General features: G+C 41.2%; 1 protein-coding gene across 3 annotated transcripts in view; it reads right to left on the reverse strand.

Annotated features, from left to right (window-relative positions):
- sufu (SUFU negative regulator of hedgehog signaling) overlaps positions 1-14,113 on the reverse strand; it is a 105,576-nt gene extending 91,463 nt beyond the window's left edge. Inside the window, exons 1-3 of one of the 3 annotated variants that reach the window (XM_008106555.2) lie at positions 13,755-13,871; positions 6,244-6,384; positions 5,209-5,343 (exon numbers count right to left, since the gene is read on the reverse strand). In XM_008106555.2, the coding sequence (XP_008104762.1) occupies positions 5,209-5,309 (101 nt within the window). In that variant the 5' untranslated portion in view covers positions 5,310-5,343; positions 6,244-6,384; positions 13,755-13,871. Of the gene's footprint in view, positions 1-5,208; positions 5,344-6,243; positions 6,385-13,754 lie in introns of all 3 variants that reach the window. The other 2 variants (XM_008106554.3, XM_003218478.4) reach the window with 2 other exon arrangements.
- Between the last annotated feature and the right edge of the window lie 2,921 nt (positions 14,114-17,034).

Consider the following 17,034-nt stretch of genomic DNA (forward strand, 5'->3'; position numbering starts at 1 on the left):
AACTCTCACACACATTTTGAAGATAGTGCCACACATTTTTCTGAATGGTGGGCAAGATCAGAGTACACTCCACATTTTTCAAATTAGTAAATATTCCTAACATCTCCTCTTGGTATTTTTACACTACACAATACACAGACCACATTGGTATTTGTAAAATGTATGAAACTCATATTATATTAAAATATGCCATTCTATTTAGTCTTGGCTGATGTTTCTTCCAGAGGTTTGTTGCAAAAGGAGACCACATTATAGCTGATAAAACTGTCTTCCTTGGGCCTCACTGGGAAAGCTGCAACTTGTCAAATCAATTACTTGTTACAAGAGAGCCTATAAAGCAACCAGCAGTTTGGCAAAATATAGTGCGCAGGACTTTATTTTTTACTACTGCCACCATCTTTTGGTTCTTTTTTTTTTTTTTTTACTACTGCCACCATCTTTTGGTTCGGAGGAGGAGTTGTTTAAAGCTACGGACAATGCGGTTGCTGTAGCCCGTTTCTGGTCTAAAACTATTTAGTTGTTTGTGATTTCCTCTATTTTTTTCATCATTTTTAAATGTATTTTGCTATGCAATGCTTTTGACACGAAATAAATAAATCTTTTGGTTTACTCTGGGTAACTAATACTCCAAAGTTTTCTCTTCTCTCCAAGACATGAGATGGGGAAGAATAAAATAGGAAACAATGAAATAGAAACAGCCAACTGACAGAACAATCTTTCTGGTTGTTCAATGGAAGACAAAATTCATAGGCTAAAGCAGAGGTCCTCAAACTTTTTAAGCAGAGGCTTCCTTCTCAAAACAACAGTTCCCAACTGACTGAACTCCAAAAACCAACTCCTATCTGCTCACTGACTGGATTCCAACCCTTAACTGCTAACTGAAAAAGAATCCCTGGCTCTATCACTTTGGCTCCGCCCATCTTCAATTGCTAAGCAACTTCTCATTTGCATTCAGCCAATCAGATTGCACCTATGGTAATGGCTGCTTGACTGCTCCTCCCTCCTTGCTCCGCTGAGCTGTTGCATGTAAGGCCCACAAAATGGCTGCACACTCAACCCTGCTCACAAAATGGCCGCACACCAATCCTGCGAAGTGAGCCACTTACCAACCTTGTAAGGTAGGCCAGATCCGTTAAACATATCATGCTTAATGGCTGAATCTCCTTTTTTAGATCTATCCTGAACCAAAAGATAAAGATAACGAGGGCTGGTCCACGGTCCCTCAGAGTGTTGGGGGGCCAGACCATAGTTTGAAGAAAAAATAAAAACAAATTCCTACTCACACTGCACATGTCTTATTTTTAGTGCCAAAAAACCACAAAAGAACAATAATATTTAAAAATAAGAATAATTTTAACCAACATAAACCTACCAGGATTTCAATGGGAAGTGTGGGCCTGCTTCTGGCCAACGAGATAGTCAAGTTCATTAGGATTGTTGTTGTGTGCCTTCAAGTCGTTTCAGACTTAGGGAGAGCCTAAGTCTAAAACTAAGAGTTTGGGGGGGGGGCAGATAAATGACCTTGGAGGGCCGCATCTGGCCCACGGGCCTTAGTTTGAGGACCCCTGGGCTAAAGGGACGTTATCTTTTGGTTCAGGATAGATTTTTAAAAAAGAGATCTGAAGATTTCACCTCCCTTTCTGTCACTGTGATAATTGGATTTTGAAAAATTTGGCTTGTTTTGAAAACAAGATTGGTGATAAAGCTTTAATTGAGACACCTTTTCCACATGATGACTCTTTCAGGAATTAATTTCCCATCCTAGGGATAAACTTCACTTCCTGTTGTCTCACCCCAATTTGTAACTATGAGTAGTTTGTAAGTCGGATGTTTGTAAATCAGGAAATGTTTGTACTTGCCAATAGTCCAGGTAAATCAGACAGTGGGTGTAGATAAAACATATTTGGTAGTTGTTGTGTAAAGAAAAGTTCAATAAAGGAGGAACTACCTTACTGGATATAAATAATTCTAAAAGAGAGAAATGCATTACATCCATAAAATACAGATTCATCAGTTAAGAAACAAGTGAGTGATTAGTAGTGCTGAAACTTAACTCCGAATAGTATGGAAAAGGAAAAGCAAGCAGCTTTGGTTCTGTTAAGGTAGAGGTACAGAATTCAAATAATTTTATGAAATATTTAGTATGGGAGTTAGAATTTGGGAGGAGAGGTCTCTGACAATAGTCTTCCAAAATCTTTAAAGAAAGGGAAACTGCACACCCTGTTTTTAGTCTTAAAAATACAGTTATTTTTCCAGAGCTATAATGCTGCCAAGATCTTTTTTTGGTGAGAGAGCCAAAGGAGTCAATTCAGAAGCAAGGAGATCTGCTTCTGAGTTTATATCCAGCATTCACAGAGGATGAATGAGGAATTATTCAAACAGTTGCCAGTTTTACTAATCTGAATTATCATCCAAAACTTTAATTCTGCATTTAAAAACTCTTTTGCATAGGAAAGCAGAATACTTCTTTATCCATGGAATCACAGGCAGACTAGGCTTACCCAGAGCCAAATTTAGTTACATTCCTTTATTAAAAACAGCAGTCTCTGTAAATTCAACTACTGTGCTGTAAACAAAACAAGCCGTACTCCATGCTTCAAAAAAAGACTTTAATTCCAAAACCTTTAACAATAAAGATGTGTTTTAGTTCCAAGAATTGTGTGTAAGTTTAAACAGTGCAAGGCAGCCTCTCTGTAGGTGGCCCGTCTCTTACATTAACTACCTTATACAAATGGCATTTTAAAGCCAAACACACACACCAGACCAAAAAGAAAGAGAAAATCCACAAGGTGGTCATGCTGCAGGGGAGGTCTACCACCAACAGAGAATAGGAAGTATAAAAAAGTAACTTGATAGTATGCATGAAGGAGGCAAGATTTGTGTATGAGATATGTGGCTGAATATTTTAGATGCATAAAACTGTTCTAGAAAATTGGGAATCAGTAGGACATAGCCATTCTCTTTCCCCTTGAAATAAAAAGAGAAGGATATACAGGAAGCTGAATACAATGCTGGAAATAATATATTTTGGATTATAAAATAAAGGGACATTCTAAACAATTTCCACCAGAAAGACTGTTATTATCAATCACAGACATAAAATCCAAATAAAGTTAAGTTGCCTTGCCTCTTCCTGTTTGATTGTTTTCATTACTGTTCTGTTTCATGATATGGTATGGTTCTACATCTCTTCATATACAACAATTGGAGAATTCACCAGTGCCTTAATAGGTGTCTTATTAATTTTAGCAAAACAATCTGTTTTCACAAGATTAATTCCACAGCTGTCATTTTCACCCTGCACTGATGAAAGATTTTTAAATCTGCAGATTCTTCAATTATTCTTCAATGTATAGGACATCTCCTTTATAAATTCATCCACATGATAGGGTTCTTTTGTGAGGAAACACGCACGAGAATTTAATCAGAGAAAGAAAACCATTCTCTTCTGCCTGGAAATATCTGCAAGCAAGGGGGTGCAGGGTCTTATTAAAACAAAATGTCATTAACATACAAACCTAACTTGCCAGACCTGTGTGCAATTCCAGTATTAATCAATACAAAGAACTTACTTCAAGCCAGATGTTCCTATTTCAAAATTATGTGACACAGTATTGCATTGCATATTGAAAGAAGTCACAAGTGGAGTGCCGCAGGGTTCTGTCCTGGGCCCAGTTCTGTTCAATATCCTTATTAACGACTTAGATGAAGGGTTAGAAGGCATGATCATCAAGTTTGCAGACGACAACAAATTGGGAGGGATAGCCAACACTCCAGAAGACAGGAGCAGAATTCAAACCTATCTTGACAGATTAGAGAGATGGGCCGAAACTAACAAAATAAAGTTCAACAGGGACAAATGCAAGATACTTCACTTAGGTAGAAAAAATGAAATGCAAAGATACAGAATGGGGGACGCCTAGCTCAACAGCAGTACGTGTGAAAAAGATCTTGGAGTCCTCATGGACAACAAGTTAAACATGAGCCTACAATGTGATACAGTGGCGAAAAAAGCCAATGGGATTTTGGCCTGCATAAATAGGGGTATAGTGTCTAAATCTAGGGAAGTCATGCTACCCCTCTATTCTGCCTTGGTCAGACCACACCTGGAATACTGTGTCCAATTCTGGGCACCGCAGTTGAAGGGAGATGTTGACAAGCTGGAAAGCGTCCAGAGGAAGGCGACTAAAATGATTAAGGGTCTGGAGAGCAAGCCCTATGAGGAGTGGCTTAAAGAGCTGAGCATGTTTAGCCTGTAGAAAAGAAGGTTGAGAGGAGACATGATAGCCTATTGGGCTATTGGGAGCCTCGGGTTGAATGCCTCCTTTACACAATGCACAAAGGCATAGGGGCAGGGGAGGCTGCTTTGGAGGCACGCACATAAGACCTATAGAGACGTCCTATGTCCCAAATCATTTCTGAAGGTAGGAATCCTCCCCTTGGTTCTCGGGCTCCATGTGTTGTCTGCTGTCTCTCTCTCCTCCTCCTGCTACTTCCCTATGGGGTCTCCCCCTCACAGCAGCAGCGGACACTTGTTGGACAGTGCTAGGAGCCTCCTTCCCAGAGGCTTCAGCTCCGGCTTCAGCAGCAGACCTGAGCTCAGTGGTCGCTGCCATTTTTTGAAAAGCACATCAAGGGGCTGGGCGCATAAGAACACTCCCTGTGCAGTGGGATGGAAATAGGGTCCTGGAAGCAAGGAAAGTGAACGGGAAAGGGTCAGAGTGACGAGAGAAGTGGGGAAAGGCTTTTGGCAGCGTGGGAGGTAGAGGAGGAGGAGGAACCGGAAAGAGGAGGGAAAGCTTGGAGAGAAGAGGAGGAAAGCATGGAGCCCCTTAGTATCCTTTGCAGAGTCCTTAGGGCTCCACGGAGCACAGTTTAAGAACTGATGTCTTAAACAAACCCTCCACACTCCATTCCTTTTATTGTTTTATTAGTTCTTTTTAAGGAATGAATGACCTCTTGTCATACTCCTACCTGCAAGAAGCTGCAATGAGCACCCACATAAGGGGATCATAGAGGTTTTCAAGAATGTCTCTTCGAAGACATCCTGGTCCCCAACACCCAGGGAGCACCCAAATGCAACAGTAGTAACTAATGAAGCTGTTTTGTTAAAAACATACTGTCCTGGGAGACCTCTCCTGAGAAATCCCTTAAGCAAAGCTACTTTTATTTCTGTGCATATACCATAAACAAAAATGAAAGACTTACTCGTGCACTCTGTTGTCACCATATAGATCGCTTAATCCAAAGCTTACATAGTGCCAATGCTCAGGAACATTTTCGGTTGGACTCCCTAAACTTCTATACATACTGACATAGTCCAAAGGATCTGGTCCACCCAACCTATTAAGAAAAGAAAGAAAATAGTAAGTTGCAGCTCAGTGTTAAGAAACAGAGGCATTCAGGAAAACAGCAAATAGGAATTTTGCCCTCTGTCATTACAACTGCAATCTATCCTGTATCCATGGGTTCTATATACATGGAATGATAAGGTATGAATGGCACATGAAGAATATAAAGTTCCACAACATTTACTAAGACTCGTAATGCTAGTCAAAAGTCTAAGCCAATTAACCATATGAGATTTAATAATTAAGCCTGCGTGTATCTGTTGTGTGCTTTCAGGTCGTTCCCAACTTATAGTTACTATAAGGCTATAAAACCTATCATGAGGTTTTCTTGGCAAGAGTTGTTCAGAGGGAGCTTGCCTTTCTCTGAGACTGAGAGTGTGTGATTTATGCAAGGTCATCCAGTGGGTCTCCATAATTAAGTAGGCATTGAAGTCCTGGTCTCCAGAGTCATGGTCCAATGCTAGCCATGTTTACATATTTGAAAGGATGTCATATTGAAGTTTGAGCAGGCTTGGTTTTTGCTGCTCTGCAGACCAAGACGCAGAGAAGTAGATTGAAACTGCAGAAAGGGGGATTCCACCTGAATATTAAGAAGAACTTCCTGATAGTCAGAGCTGTTTGACAGCAGAATAGGCTGCCTCAGAGTGTTGTGCAGTCTCCTTTTTTGGAGGTTTTTGAATAAAGCATAATGATTATCAGTCAGGAATGCTTTGCTTATGTGTTCCTGTATGGTAAAATGGAATGGACTGGAAGGATCTTCTTGTCTCTTCCAACTCTATAATTATATGATTGATATAATCTTGATATCCCAAATTAAACAATATAATTATGAAAAAAAAAAACCTAAAGGGGTCTCTGTTAAACAACCTCTCTCATTAAAATTTACTTTTACCTCCTATCCAGATTTTGCTGTTTGTTGGACAATATTTTTCAGTCATGAAAACTTCAATTATATGGAAGGTGTTTAGTGCAGTGAAATTGCTATAGGAGTTAATATTCTATCGGATTCCTCTTATAAGTTCTCTATGAATTCCTGAATAGAAATACAAAACAGGAGAAATACGGAACAAAATCAGGTTGAGGTGTGAACGTTCCAGTCTTTTTATATAAATCATTATTAACTTCATAGCTATGTGTATCCTATTACTATCGATAAAAGACATTTCATTGCTATTATTATCTCAATGAATAACAATAAAAACAAATACATTTATAGAATTATAAAGTGGGATTAGAGGAAGACGGCATGAACACTGGATGAAGGATCATCAACAATTTGAGACATACAAATAACATCATACTATCAGCAGAAAATACAGTAGTAAAGACTTGGAGGGATTAGAGAAGCAAGTGAAGAAATAAAACACAAATACAACTTTATACATAAACATTAAGAAAACAAAAAGAAAGGCTACAGGTGATTTACATAACTTTAAAATATGTGATGAAGACCTTGGAACAGTTCAAGATTTTCCATACCTTGGCTCAGTCATTAATCAGAATGGAAACTTCATTTTAAAGAAACAGAAAAAAAAGACCGGAGATACACCTACATTATAGAATTAATGCAGTTTGACACCACTTTAATTGCCACACATAAATGCTATGGAATCATGGAAACTGTAACTTTACACGGTTTTTAGCCTTCTCTGCTAAAAATGTTGCTGCCTCACCAAACTACAACTCCCATGATTCTATAGCATTGAACAATGGCAGTTACAGTGCTGTCAAATTACATTTTTAGTGTAGATGAACCCTAAGACTTGGAATGGCAACTATAAAAGATGTGGACAAGATCCTGAGTGTCAAGATATACTATATCATTGAAAACCTTGACAAGCAAGTCCAGAAATCTGGCTCATTTCTTTTCCCTCAATCCAGAGAAAGACCCATGGCTTTTGCTTGGTTTATTTCTCTGGTTTGTTGGGTGATAAACAGATCAGATTACCATTACTGAACATCACAGAACATTAAAAAAATGAACAGCATGTTTGTTCAAGAGCTCCCACCTGCAGCAATCAGACAGTATGCACAAACACATTGTCTCATTCTTAAGAACCCTTGACAAATCTACAATGTTATTACATGTGAAAATGGTCACAAAATTGTCTATATTCAGCCAAAGCAGAACTAATAACGACTTCCATAGAATACAAAACAATGTCAAGTTAAGGTATATTGGAAAAAAAAGTTAGTTTACTGAAAACTCCAAAGAGTTTGCTTAGCTTGAACCCTGGCACTCACTGTTACAATGCATACCAACAGCACTTAGTAAAAACTGCATTTGATTAAAAAAATCTAACTTTCCAAAGAAGGTTTCATAGATCATAACCCAATTCCTAATTCTGGTCCCTATCAAAAATTACCAGAAAAAAATATAAATGATACAATCCCAAAATAGTGCTGTATCAGGTTTTCTGTCTCCATGTAATCATGATGGCCACATGACCTTGGAGGTGTCTATGCACAAAACCAGGTCTTCGGCTTATAAATGGAGATGAGTACCAACCCCGAGTCAGGCATGACTAAACTTAATATCAGGGGAAAACCTTTATCCTTTCCCTATCAGTCTCATCACATGAGGCAAATTAAGTGTCCTGCCATGGGTGGTGGCAAATCGCCCCACGGGCCCTCATCCATGTGATTTTTTTTTCTTATCAGGAGCAACCTGAGTTGCTTCTGGAGTGAGAGAATTGGCCGTCTGCAAGGACGTTGCCCAGGGGACGCCCGGATGTTTTGATGTTTTTACCATCCTTGTGGGAGGCTTCTCTCATGTCCCCGCATGGAGCTGGAGCTGATAGAGGGAGCTCATCCGCGCTCTCTCCGGGTGGGATTCGAACCTGGCAGCTTTCAGGTCAGCAACTCAACCTTCAAGTCTCGAGGCTTTAGCCCTCTCCTCCACCGGGGGCTCCTTATCCATGTGATGAGATTATTTGATTTCACTTCTATTTGCAGACGAATCACTCTCCCTTCATTAAAAAGAAGCATTACTGTTCAATATTCCCTGGGAGGCATTCCCCCCCCCCCAAAAAAAATCAACAAGACCCAGAATAAAAGAAAATCCAAATCCACAAAAGAACACACAAAACCTAGAATTACAATATTGTGAGTGATTCCAGCTCAAATGGAATATTCTGTGAATCAGACACGGAAAGGACAGTCATAGCAGAGATATTCAGGTAAAGGCTTATAAACGTTTGGTCCAGGATAACAACACACATGCTAGAGCACGTGTGCTAAACACAAGGCCCATGGGCCTTATCCAGCCCAAGATGTAACTGTATGTGGCTTTTAATGCCAGTGCAACAGAGCTACATTTAATACAGTTTTACAATTACATATGGCCCTTTGGAAACAACCGTAAGATTGATGTAGCCCTTGCTAAAAATGAGTTTGACACCCTTGTATTGGAGGGTCAATTTGGTACCATCAGCTAACATGGAGCTCTTTCATTTTCTGCCTTTACTCTGTCTAGATTCTTTTTAGCTGAAGCTAAGTTACTAGGTGGGGGGTCCCCAATGGCACAGTGTGTTAAAGCACTGAGCTGCTGAACTTGCGGACCAAAAGGTCGCAGGTTTGAATCCGGGGAACTGAGTGAGCGCCCACTGTTAGCCCCAGGTTCTGCCAACCTATCAGTTTGAAAACATGAAAATGTGAGTAGATCAATAGGTGCCACTCCAGTAGGAAGGTAACGGCGCTCCATGCAGTCATGCCGGCCACATGACCTTGGAGATGTCTATGGACAACACTGGCTCTTCGGCTTAGAAATGGAGATGAGCACCAACCCCCAGAGTCGGAAACTACTGGACTTAATGTCAGGGTAAAACCTTTACCTTAACCTTTACCCAAGTTACTACATCTTCCCTAGTAACTCCCATATGGCTGACTGGACACCTTTCTGACTGTAAAATGCTTGGCCCAAAGCAATCAACAATTAGCCATGCTTGTATTTACAACTTTTTGCAAGACAAAGCAAAGGGTATGACCCATTCTCACATGGACTGTACTTTCTATTCCGCTTATTACTAACATACCACAATCCATGACTTCCAAGATTTCTCAGTACATTTCATCTTTGGTACTGTCCCCAGCAGAGAAATTCTGCTTTAACACTATAATCCTTGCTCCTTCTAGCTCTGAAAACCTAGTCAGAGGCATTTGCAAATAACCTGCCATTGTAGTTCAGGCCAACCTTTCTCTGTATCAAATAAGGCAGCTCTATTTAAAGTAGTGAACCATTGATTGCTGATCTCTATAGAGAGTTTTCATGAAAGAAATTGTACTCAAATGGCACAATGGAAAAATATTTGCTGGACCCCCACATCAGATAGTCTGAGAAGCACTGAGAGGTTTTGTGCCTCCCTGACCCCCTATCCACATCTTCACATATGCTACGTAATGTGCCAGACCCCTGAATCTCAGTATTCCCCGGCACTCTTCAACCAGCTTCATCCCAAAGACTATTTGTTCCCCCTTTCCACCTAGGTCCATATCACTTCCTTTTCACAATTATAGAAACACAGATAACTATTGTACTAGAGAAGAAACTGTTTCTTCACACACTTATGCTGTTGGGTATATACATACAATTGTCCTAAACACCTGGATGTCTCCATAAGCTAATGCATATCCATGATCTTTGCAGTCTATCAGCACACAAAATACATACTTGAACACTTAATAGCCAGTTACAAATGGAAAACATACACTTTGCAATCGGCATGAATTTCTTGCCCCACATTCTCCAATATACATATGTACACTGCTTTTCTCAACTTACTAATTGGCACATCAAACACACAGTTCTATTCCTCTTTATGTTAGTCCATCAGTCTCTACAAGCAGCAATCAATTCTAGCCATGCCTTATTTTTCATTAAAAAAACTAAGAGGTCCAGCATAACTGCCTATTCAATCAGAAAGCATATTTGAGTGTCAAGTCAGAGATAGTTAATGGGATGGAAAAGCAAATGAGATAGCAAAAGAAGCCAGGAAATGTACAGGAAATATCAAAGTGTAAATGGAGAGAGGCTTGCAGTAAATATCCTGAAGGTACTAGATCCTTTCTGATCTTGGAAGCTATGTAAGATCAGCCTTGGTTAGGAGTTGGATGAAACACTTTCAAAGAATACCAGGGGCTGTAGGTTACCTTTAAAAGGAAGGAACTGCCCAAACCACCTGAGTATACTTTTCTAAGAAAACCATATGAAATTCATGGTTTCACCATAAGTTTATAGGCATCTTGAAAGGCACAAACACAATCATAGTGTATACTTCTGAATAAATATGTACCTGTTAACTAACATTGTTGTTGAAATAATTTCTGTACGCTAAACACAAATCATCACTGACAGGCATACTATCAAACACAGAAAATCTGTATTAAAGTGGGTTACACACTGCTCTTCTTTGTAAGAGAAGTATAGGGGGAAAAGAAAGCAGCATAGTGAGAAATGGCTAGAGAGAAAATATGTTTCTGCAAAGGTATGACATGGGATATCACAAAAGATATTGCAGAGACTTAATGCACAGAGCTACTCAAAGTTAATGCACTCACTTGTGAAAAATGTGCAGAAAACTCAGAGAATGTTTAGGGTGTTTTATTAGTTTTATCCTCAGTAAAAGTAAAGTTCCCCAGCTAACCCTCAAAGATGTTTAACAGGCATTACTTACACCTTTATTAGTCTATTACACACTTTGAGAAAACGATTAATACTTATCACCAAAGTAAAGAAAGATTGTATTTTCAATCCATCAGATCTGTCAAGTTTCACCATAACAACTAGTCCTTCAGGCCGCTTCCTAGCAAACCCAGCAATTTTTCACCCATGCCACATCAACCTGTCTCCTGTATACAACATACACATGTAGGAACCTCTCCAAATTCTTAAAACCTACATCCCAATTCAGATCCGAATCTGGACATTTCACCCACTTGAAAGATGCCAAGTTCGACAAACAGATTAACGGTACTGGATAAAGTTTCTTGCCTCTTAAATCAATACAAAGATTTCAAGATAACTGGCAGTTGTGTCTGACTTAAAGAAAACTTGGAAAGATTGGCTACTAACATATTTTATGATAAATGACATGGGGTGATGGAAAGAAGAACATTGATGAAACCAACGGCATTAAACAGAACTAAAAGATTGATGTGTGATTTTATTTCTGAGATACAAATTAGGAAATCTGATGGTACCACAACTTTCTATTGGTTAACCTGGGTAGAGTCTGAGAGCAGTCCAATAAATTTTGTTGCAAATAAGGCGACAATATCGCAAAATATGTTTTCTGGTAAATACATGACAGGAGTTTATTTTATGACAAGGGCAATTTATATATTTGCTGTTAAGAATAATATGAGTAGACAATGAAGATAAGTGGAAGACTAAGTTGAAGGCACTTGAAGGATATCAGTATTGATGTGTTGCTGAAGGCTTTCGTGGCCAGAAATCACTGGGTTGCTGTGCGTTTTCCAGGCTGTATGGTCATGTCCCAGAAGCATTCTCTCCTGACATTTCACCCACATATATGGCAGGCATCCTCAGAGGTGTGAGGTCTGTTGGAAACTAGGCAAGTGGGGTTTATATATCTGTGAAAAGTCCAGGTTGGGAGAAAGAATTCTTGCCTGCTTGAGGCAAGTGCGAATGTTACAACTGATCACTTTAATGGCCTTGCAGATTCAAAGTCTGGTTGCTTTTTGCCTGAGGGTATCCTTTGTTGGGAGGTGTCTGGAATTTTCCTGTTTTCAGAGTATCGATCTTCATTTACTATCCCGATAATAGATTTTTTAAATACTGGTAACCAGATTTTGTTCATTTTCATGGTTTCCTCCTTTCTGTTGAAACTGTCGACAAGCTTGTGGATTTCAATGGCTTCTCTGTGTAGTCTGACATGGTGGTTGTCAGAGTGGTCTGGCATGTATGTGTTCTCAAATCATATGCTGTGCCCAGGTTGGTTCATCAAGTGCTCTGCTATGGTTGACTTCTCTGGTTGAATTAGTCTGCAGTGCCTTTCATGTTCCTTGATTTGTGTTTTGCTTTATATCGATATCGATTTAGTGTTCCTTCTTTGGAGGCTTTTAAGCAGAGGCTGGATGGCCATCTGTCGGGGGTGCTTTGAATACGATTTCCTGCTTCTTGGCAGGGGGTTGGACTGGATGGCCCGTGAGGTCTCTTTCAACTCTATTATTCTGATTCTATGATTCTATGATTCTGTGTGTGTTTGGTGTGTTTATATTGATAGTGTATGGATTGTTTATTCGTATATATGTTGGTTGTGTATTTAATAAAATGCCACCCCCTTTCAGTATTGCAAGCTTTCTTGCCACTCCCTTCAATCCTCAAACCCCTCAATTTTTCCCTCAAAACAACCCCCTCCCATTCAAACACCAGAGGCAGATATAAATTCAAAGCAGTGCACTTCCTCCACATGGCCAACACTAGCTTTCCAACAAACCCTCCACCTCCCACAAATAGAAAACAAGCTTCAGCCACATGAGAACCACCACTCATCTTAATGTTCCTCCAGCAATAGCAAGGGTTTCCCTTTGGGCAACTAAACCAGGCAATCCCAACTGGATGCCCCCCCATGAGGGTCTGCCTCCAGGGGCAAACCAAGAATGGACAACTTGGAAGTCCCTGAACAGACTCAGAAGCGGAGTGGGCAAATCAAAAGACAACCTGACAAGATGGCACTAACTGAAGGAATCCTCCACCTTGTGTGACTATGGAGCAGAACAAACAACTCCGCAGCATATGTACGCTTGCCCACAATGTCCTGCCTCATATGGAGGAAGAGTTGTTTAAAAGCTACAGGACAATGCGGTTGCTCTTGCCGGTATTTTTTTTTGGTCTAAAACTTATTTAGCTGCTTGTGATACCTTTAATTTTATCACTTTTTAAAAAACTTATTATGCAATGATTTTGACACGAAATAAAATAAATAGCCACCTTAGAAATCCACAAGGGTGTAGTCTTCATGCACTCTGACACCACCTTAAGAATCATGGGAATTGCAGTTTTACAAGATCTTGCCAAAAAGTGCTACTGCCTCAATACAGGGGATGGGATAACTACAGGCCAAGTGGTGTCAAAGCTCATTCATTCTATAGTGTCGAGCAAGCACGGGCAAAGTTGGGCCCTCCCTCCGGGTGTTTTGGACTCTAACTCCCACCATTCCTAACAGCCTCAGGCCCTTTCCTTTTCCCCCTCAGCCGCTTAAGCGGCTGAGGGGGAAAAGGAAAGGGCCTGAGACTGTTAGGAATGGTGGGAGTTGGAGTCCAAAACATCCGGAGGGAGGGCCCAACTTTACTCAGGCCTAGTGTAGACACAGCCTGGGTCAAAGGGGCGCCTGCGGAGTGCCCTCCGGCCTTTGTCTGGCCCCTTCTCGCGGCCTGACTCACCAGTACTTGAGGATGGCGGTGACTTGCAGCGGGTTGGGCTGCTCCGGGTAGAGGCGCCGGCACTCGCCGTAGATCCCGTGCAGCCCCGGCGGGAAGAGCGGGGGGAAAGGGCCCGGCGTGGGCCCCGAGGCGGCAGAGGCGGCAGAGGATGAGGTCTCCATGAGGGAAGGAGGGAGGGAGAGAGCGCCCGCCTCAGCCTCAGCCTCCTCCACGGAAGCGGAGGCCCAATGGAGGCTCCAGACTCCCCTCAGAGACCCCAAGCAGGAGACGCGCTCTCAATCGCCACCCCACTCCTTCTTGCTCCCGCGGCTTTGATGGGCAAGCGGCTCCGCCAATCGCGACGCAGCGAAAGTCCGGCGGGACCCGGCGCGCGCCCCGCCTTCTCCTTCCATACACCACGTTTAACCCTTTCTGCGTGACTGACCCCTAGCGGCAGCTGGGAGGCGTTGCAAGGCAGGCCCCTCTCACTAGTTCACTGGGAGATGAAAGCAGGGCTCCATCTCTGTTTTGTATTACAGTAGAGTCTCACTTGAGCCCCTGATAGCACAGTGTGTTAAAGCGCTGAGTTGCTGAACTTGCGGACCAAAAGGTCCCAGGTTCAAATCCCCGGAGCGGAATGAGCGCCCGCTGTTAGCCCCAGCTCCTGCCAACCTAGCATTTGGAAAACATGCAAATGTGAGTAGATCAATAGGTACTGCTCCGGCGGGAAGGTAACAGCGCTCCATGCAGTCATGCTGGCCACATGACCTTGTAGATGTCTATGGACAACGCTGGCTCTTCGGCTTAGAAATGGAGATGAGCACCAACCCCCAGAGTCGGTCACCACTGGACTTAACGTCAGGGGAAACCTTTACCTTTACCTAGAGTCTCACTTACCCAACATAAACAGGCCGGCACGACGTTGGATAAACAAAAATGTTGGATAATAAGGAAGGCTTAAGAAAAAGCCCACTAAATGTCAAATTACATTATGATTTTACAAATTAAGCACCAAAACATCATATTTTGCAACAAATAGACAGAAAAAGTTCAATACATGGTAATGTTATGTATTACTGTATTTACGAATTTAGCACCAAAACATCGCAATGTATTGAAAACATTGACTACAAAAAATTTGACTACTAACAAATTGACTACAAATAAAGATAGAATTGCTTAAGATGAACTTACAGTAATTAAGTAAATTGGTTGGAAATGAAATCCATAAAAAGTTCAGTCCTTGCTACTTAGAGAAACAGCTGTGGATCTGAGTGGGAGGCAGACTGTGTTGGATAATCCAGAATGTTGGATACATGAATGTTGGATAAGGGAGACTACTGTACTCCCATGGCACAGAAGATCCCTGGCAGAAATGAAGAAAATTATCTCTCAAGTGTAAATTATAGAGTTGAATGAATTGATTTTTTATAGTACCACCCATAGGCCATGACACCAAATAATGTGAAAACTTGGCTTTTGGAGCAAGCATTTGGCCCATCTTAATTATCAATAATCCTTAATAATAACAGACAAGTCTCTGACCTTCCTTTTTGTGCTAGGTGATTGACGAGGCTGTTGCCCAGATACTCTGGGCAGTCTTGGATGACACACACTTCCATGACCCATTTCAAACTGGCTTCAGAGCAGCAAATGGAGTTGAGACTGCTATGGTTGCCTTAGCGTATGATCTCCGTCTCAACACTGACAGGAGGAGTGTGTCCCTGTTGGTGCTTCTAGACCTCTCAGTGGCCTTCGATACCATCAACCATAGTATCCTGGAACACCTGGGGGGTTTGGGAATTGGAAGCACTGTAAACATTCCAACTTATTCTGCAAACTGGCTCTTTAAAATTGCAATAGCAGTGACAATCTCTGTAGGCATGATAACAATAACAATATCTGATTTATACTATCGCAAACTATTTCCATTTCTATTTCTAGCCTCCGCTGAGGATTTTACAAATTTCGCTTGGATTTTTTTTGGCGACGGCTGCAAATGTCACAGCCTTTAATGTTATATTTTTGGAGTATCTGCTAACAGGTCAGAGATAACTGCTGACTGTTGCCATGCTGCCATTTCTTCCAAAAGGGCTTCCAGAAGATTGTGTCTAGGGTCAATGCAACAGTTAGTATATTAAATCTTCTCTTTCCCCCAACACGAATCATAGAGTTGGAAGAGGCCACATGGGCCATCTAGTCCAACCCGCTGCCATGCATTTATTTATTTATTTTGTGTCAAAAGCATTGCATAAATAAACAAGTATAAAACTGATAAAATAAGGGGAACACAAGCGGCTAAATAATTTTAGACCAAAAACGGGCAACAGCGACTGCATTGTCTGTAGCTTTAAACAGTTCTTCCTCTGTGCGTAAGGCAGGGCACTGTGGGCTAGCATACAAATGCTGAATTGCTTTTTCTGCTCCACAGTTGCATAAGGTGGAGGATTCTTATAAGTAGTGCTGTTTAGACAGGCTATCTTTTGATCTCCCAACACTACTTCTAAGTCTGTTCAGGGACTTCCAAGTTGTTCATTCATGGTTTGTCCCTGGAGGAAGACCCTCATGGGAGGGCCATCCAATTGGGATTTCCGTGTTTAGCTGCTCAGAGGGATACTCTTGCTGTAGCTGGGGGAACATTAAGAGGAGTAGTGGTTCTCATGAAACTTTTCCTTGATTTGAGTCTACTGGGAGGAGGCTGATATCCATGCAGTGGATGGCTTTCACAGTGTTCAACCTTATTTCTCTCACAGTTGACAGCAACTGCCATGCATGAAAAGCACAATCAAAGCATCCCTAACAGATGGCCATCCAGCTTCTGTTTAAAGGTTTCCAAGGAAGGAACTTCCACCACACTCTAAGGCAGAGAGTTCTACTGCTGAACAGTTTGTACAATCAGGAAGTTCTTCCTAATGTTCAAGTAGAATCTCCTTTCCTGTAATTTGAACCCATTGTTCCGTGTTCTAGTCCCCAGGGCAGCAGAAAACAACCCTACTGCATTAGATATGAGTCTACAGTGACCATGTCATGCCATTACAAGCTTCATTGCCTGGCACTGCATTACATATAAGTCTATATTGACCATATAATGCTGCTTTAAGTTGCATTGCATGACACTGCATTATATATGTCTTCATTGACCATATAATGTCCTTTCAAGATGCATTCCATGGCATTGCATTGTATATGAGTCTACAGTGACTATATAACGCCGTTTCAAGATGCATGACATTGTATATGAATCTACAGTGACTATATAACGCCGTTTCAAGCTGCATTGCATAACACTGCATTATATATG

The sequence above is a fragment of the Anolis carolinensis genome, chromosome 3 (genome assembly GCF_035594765.1).
Source record: "Anolis carolinensis isolate JA03-04 chromosome 3, rAnoCar3.1.pri, whole genome shotgun sequence".
Classification (NCBI taxonomy): domain Eukaryota; kingdom Metazoa; phylum Chordata; class Lepidosauria; order Squamata; family Dactyloidae; genus Anolis; species Anolis carolinensis.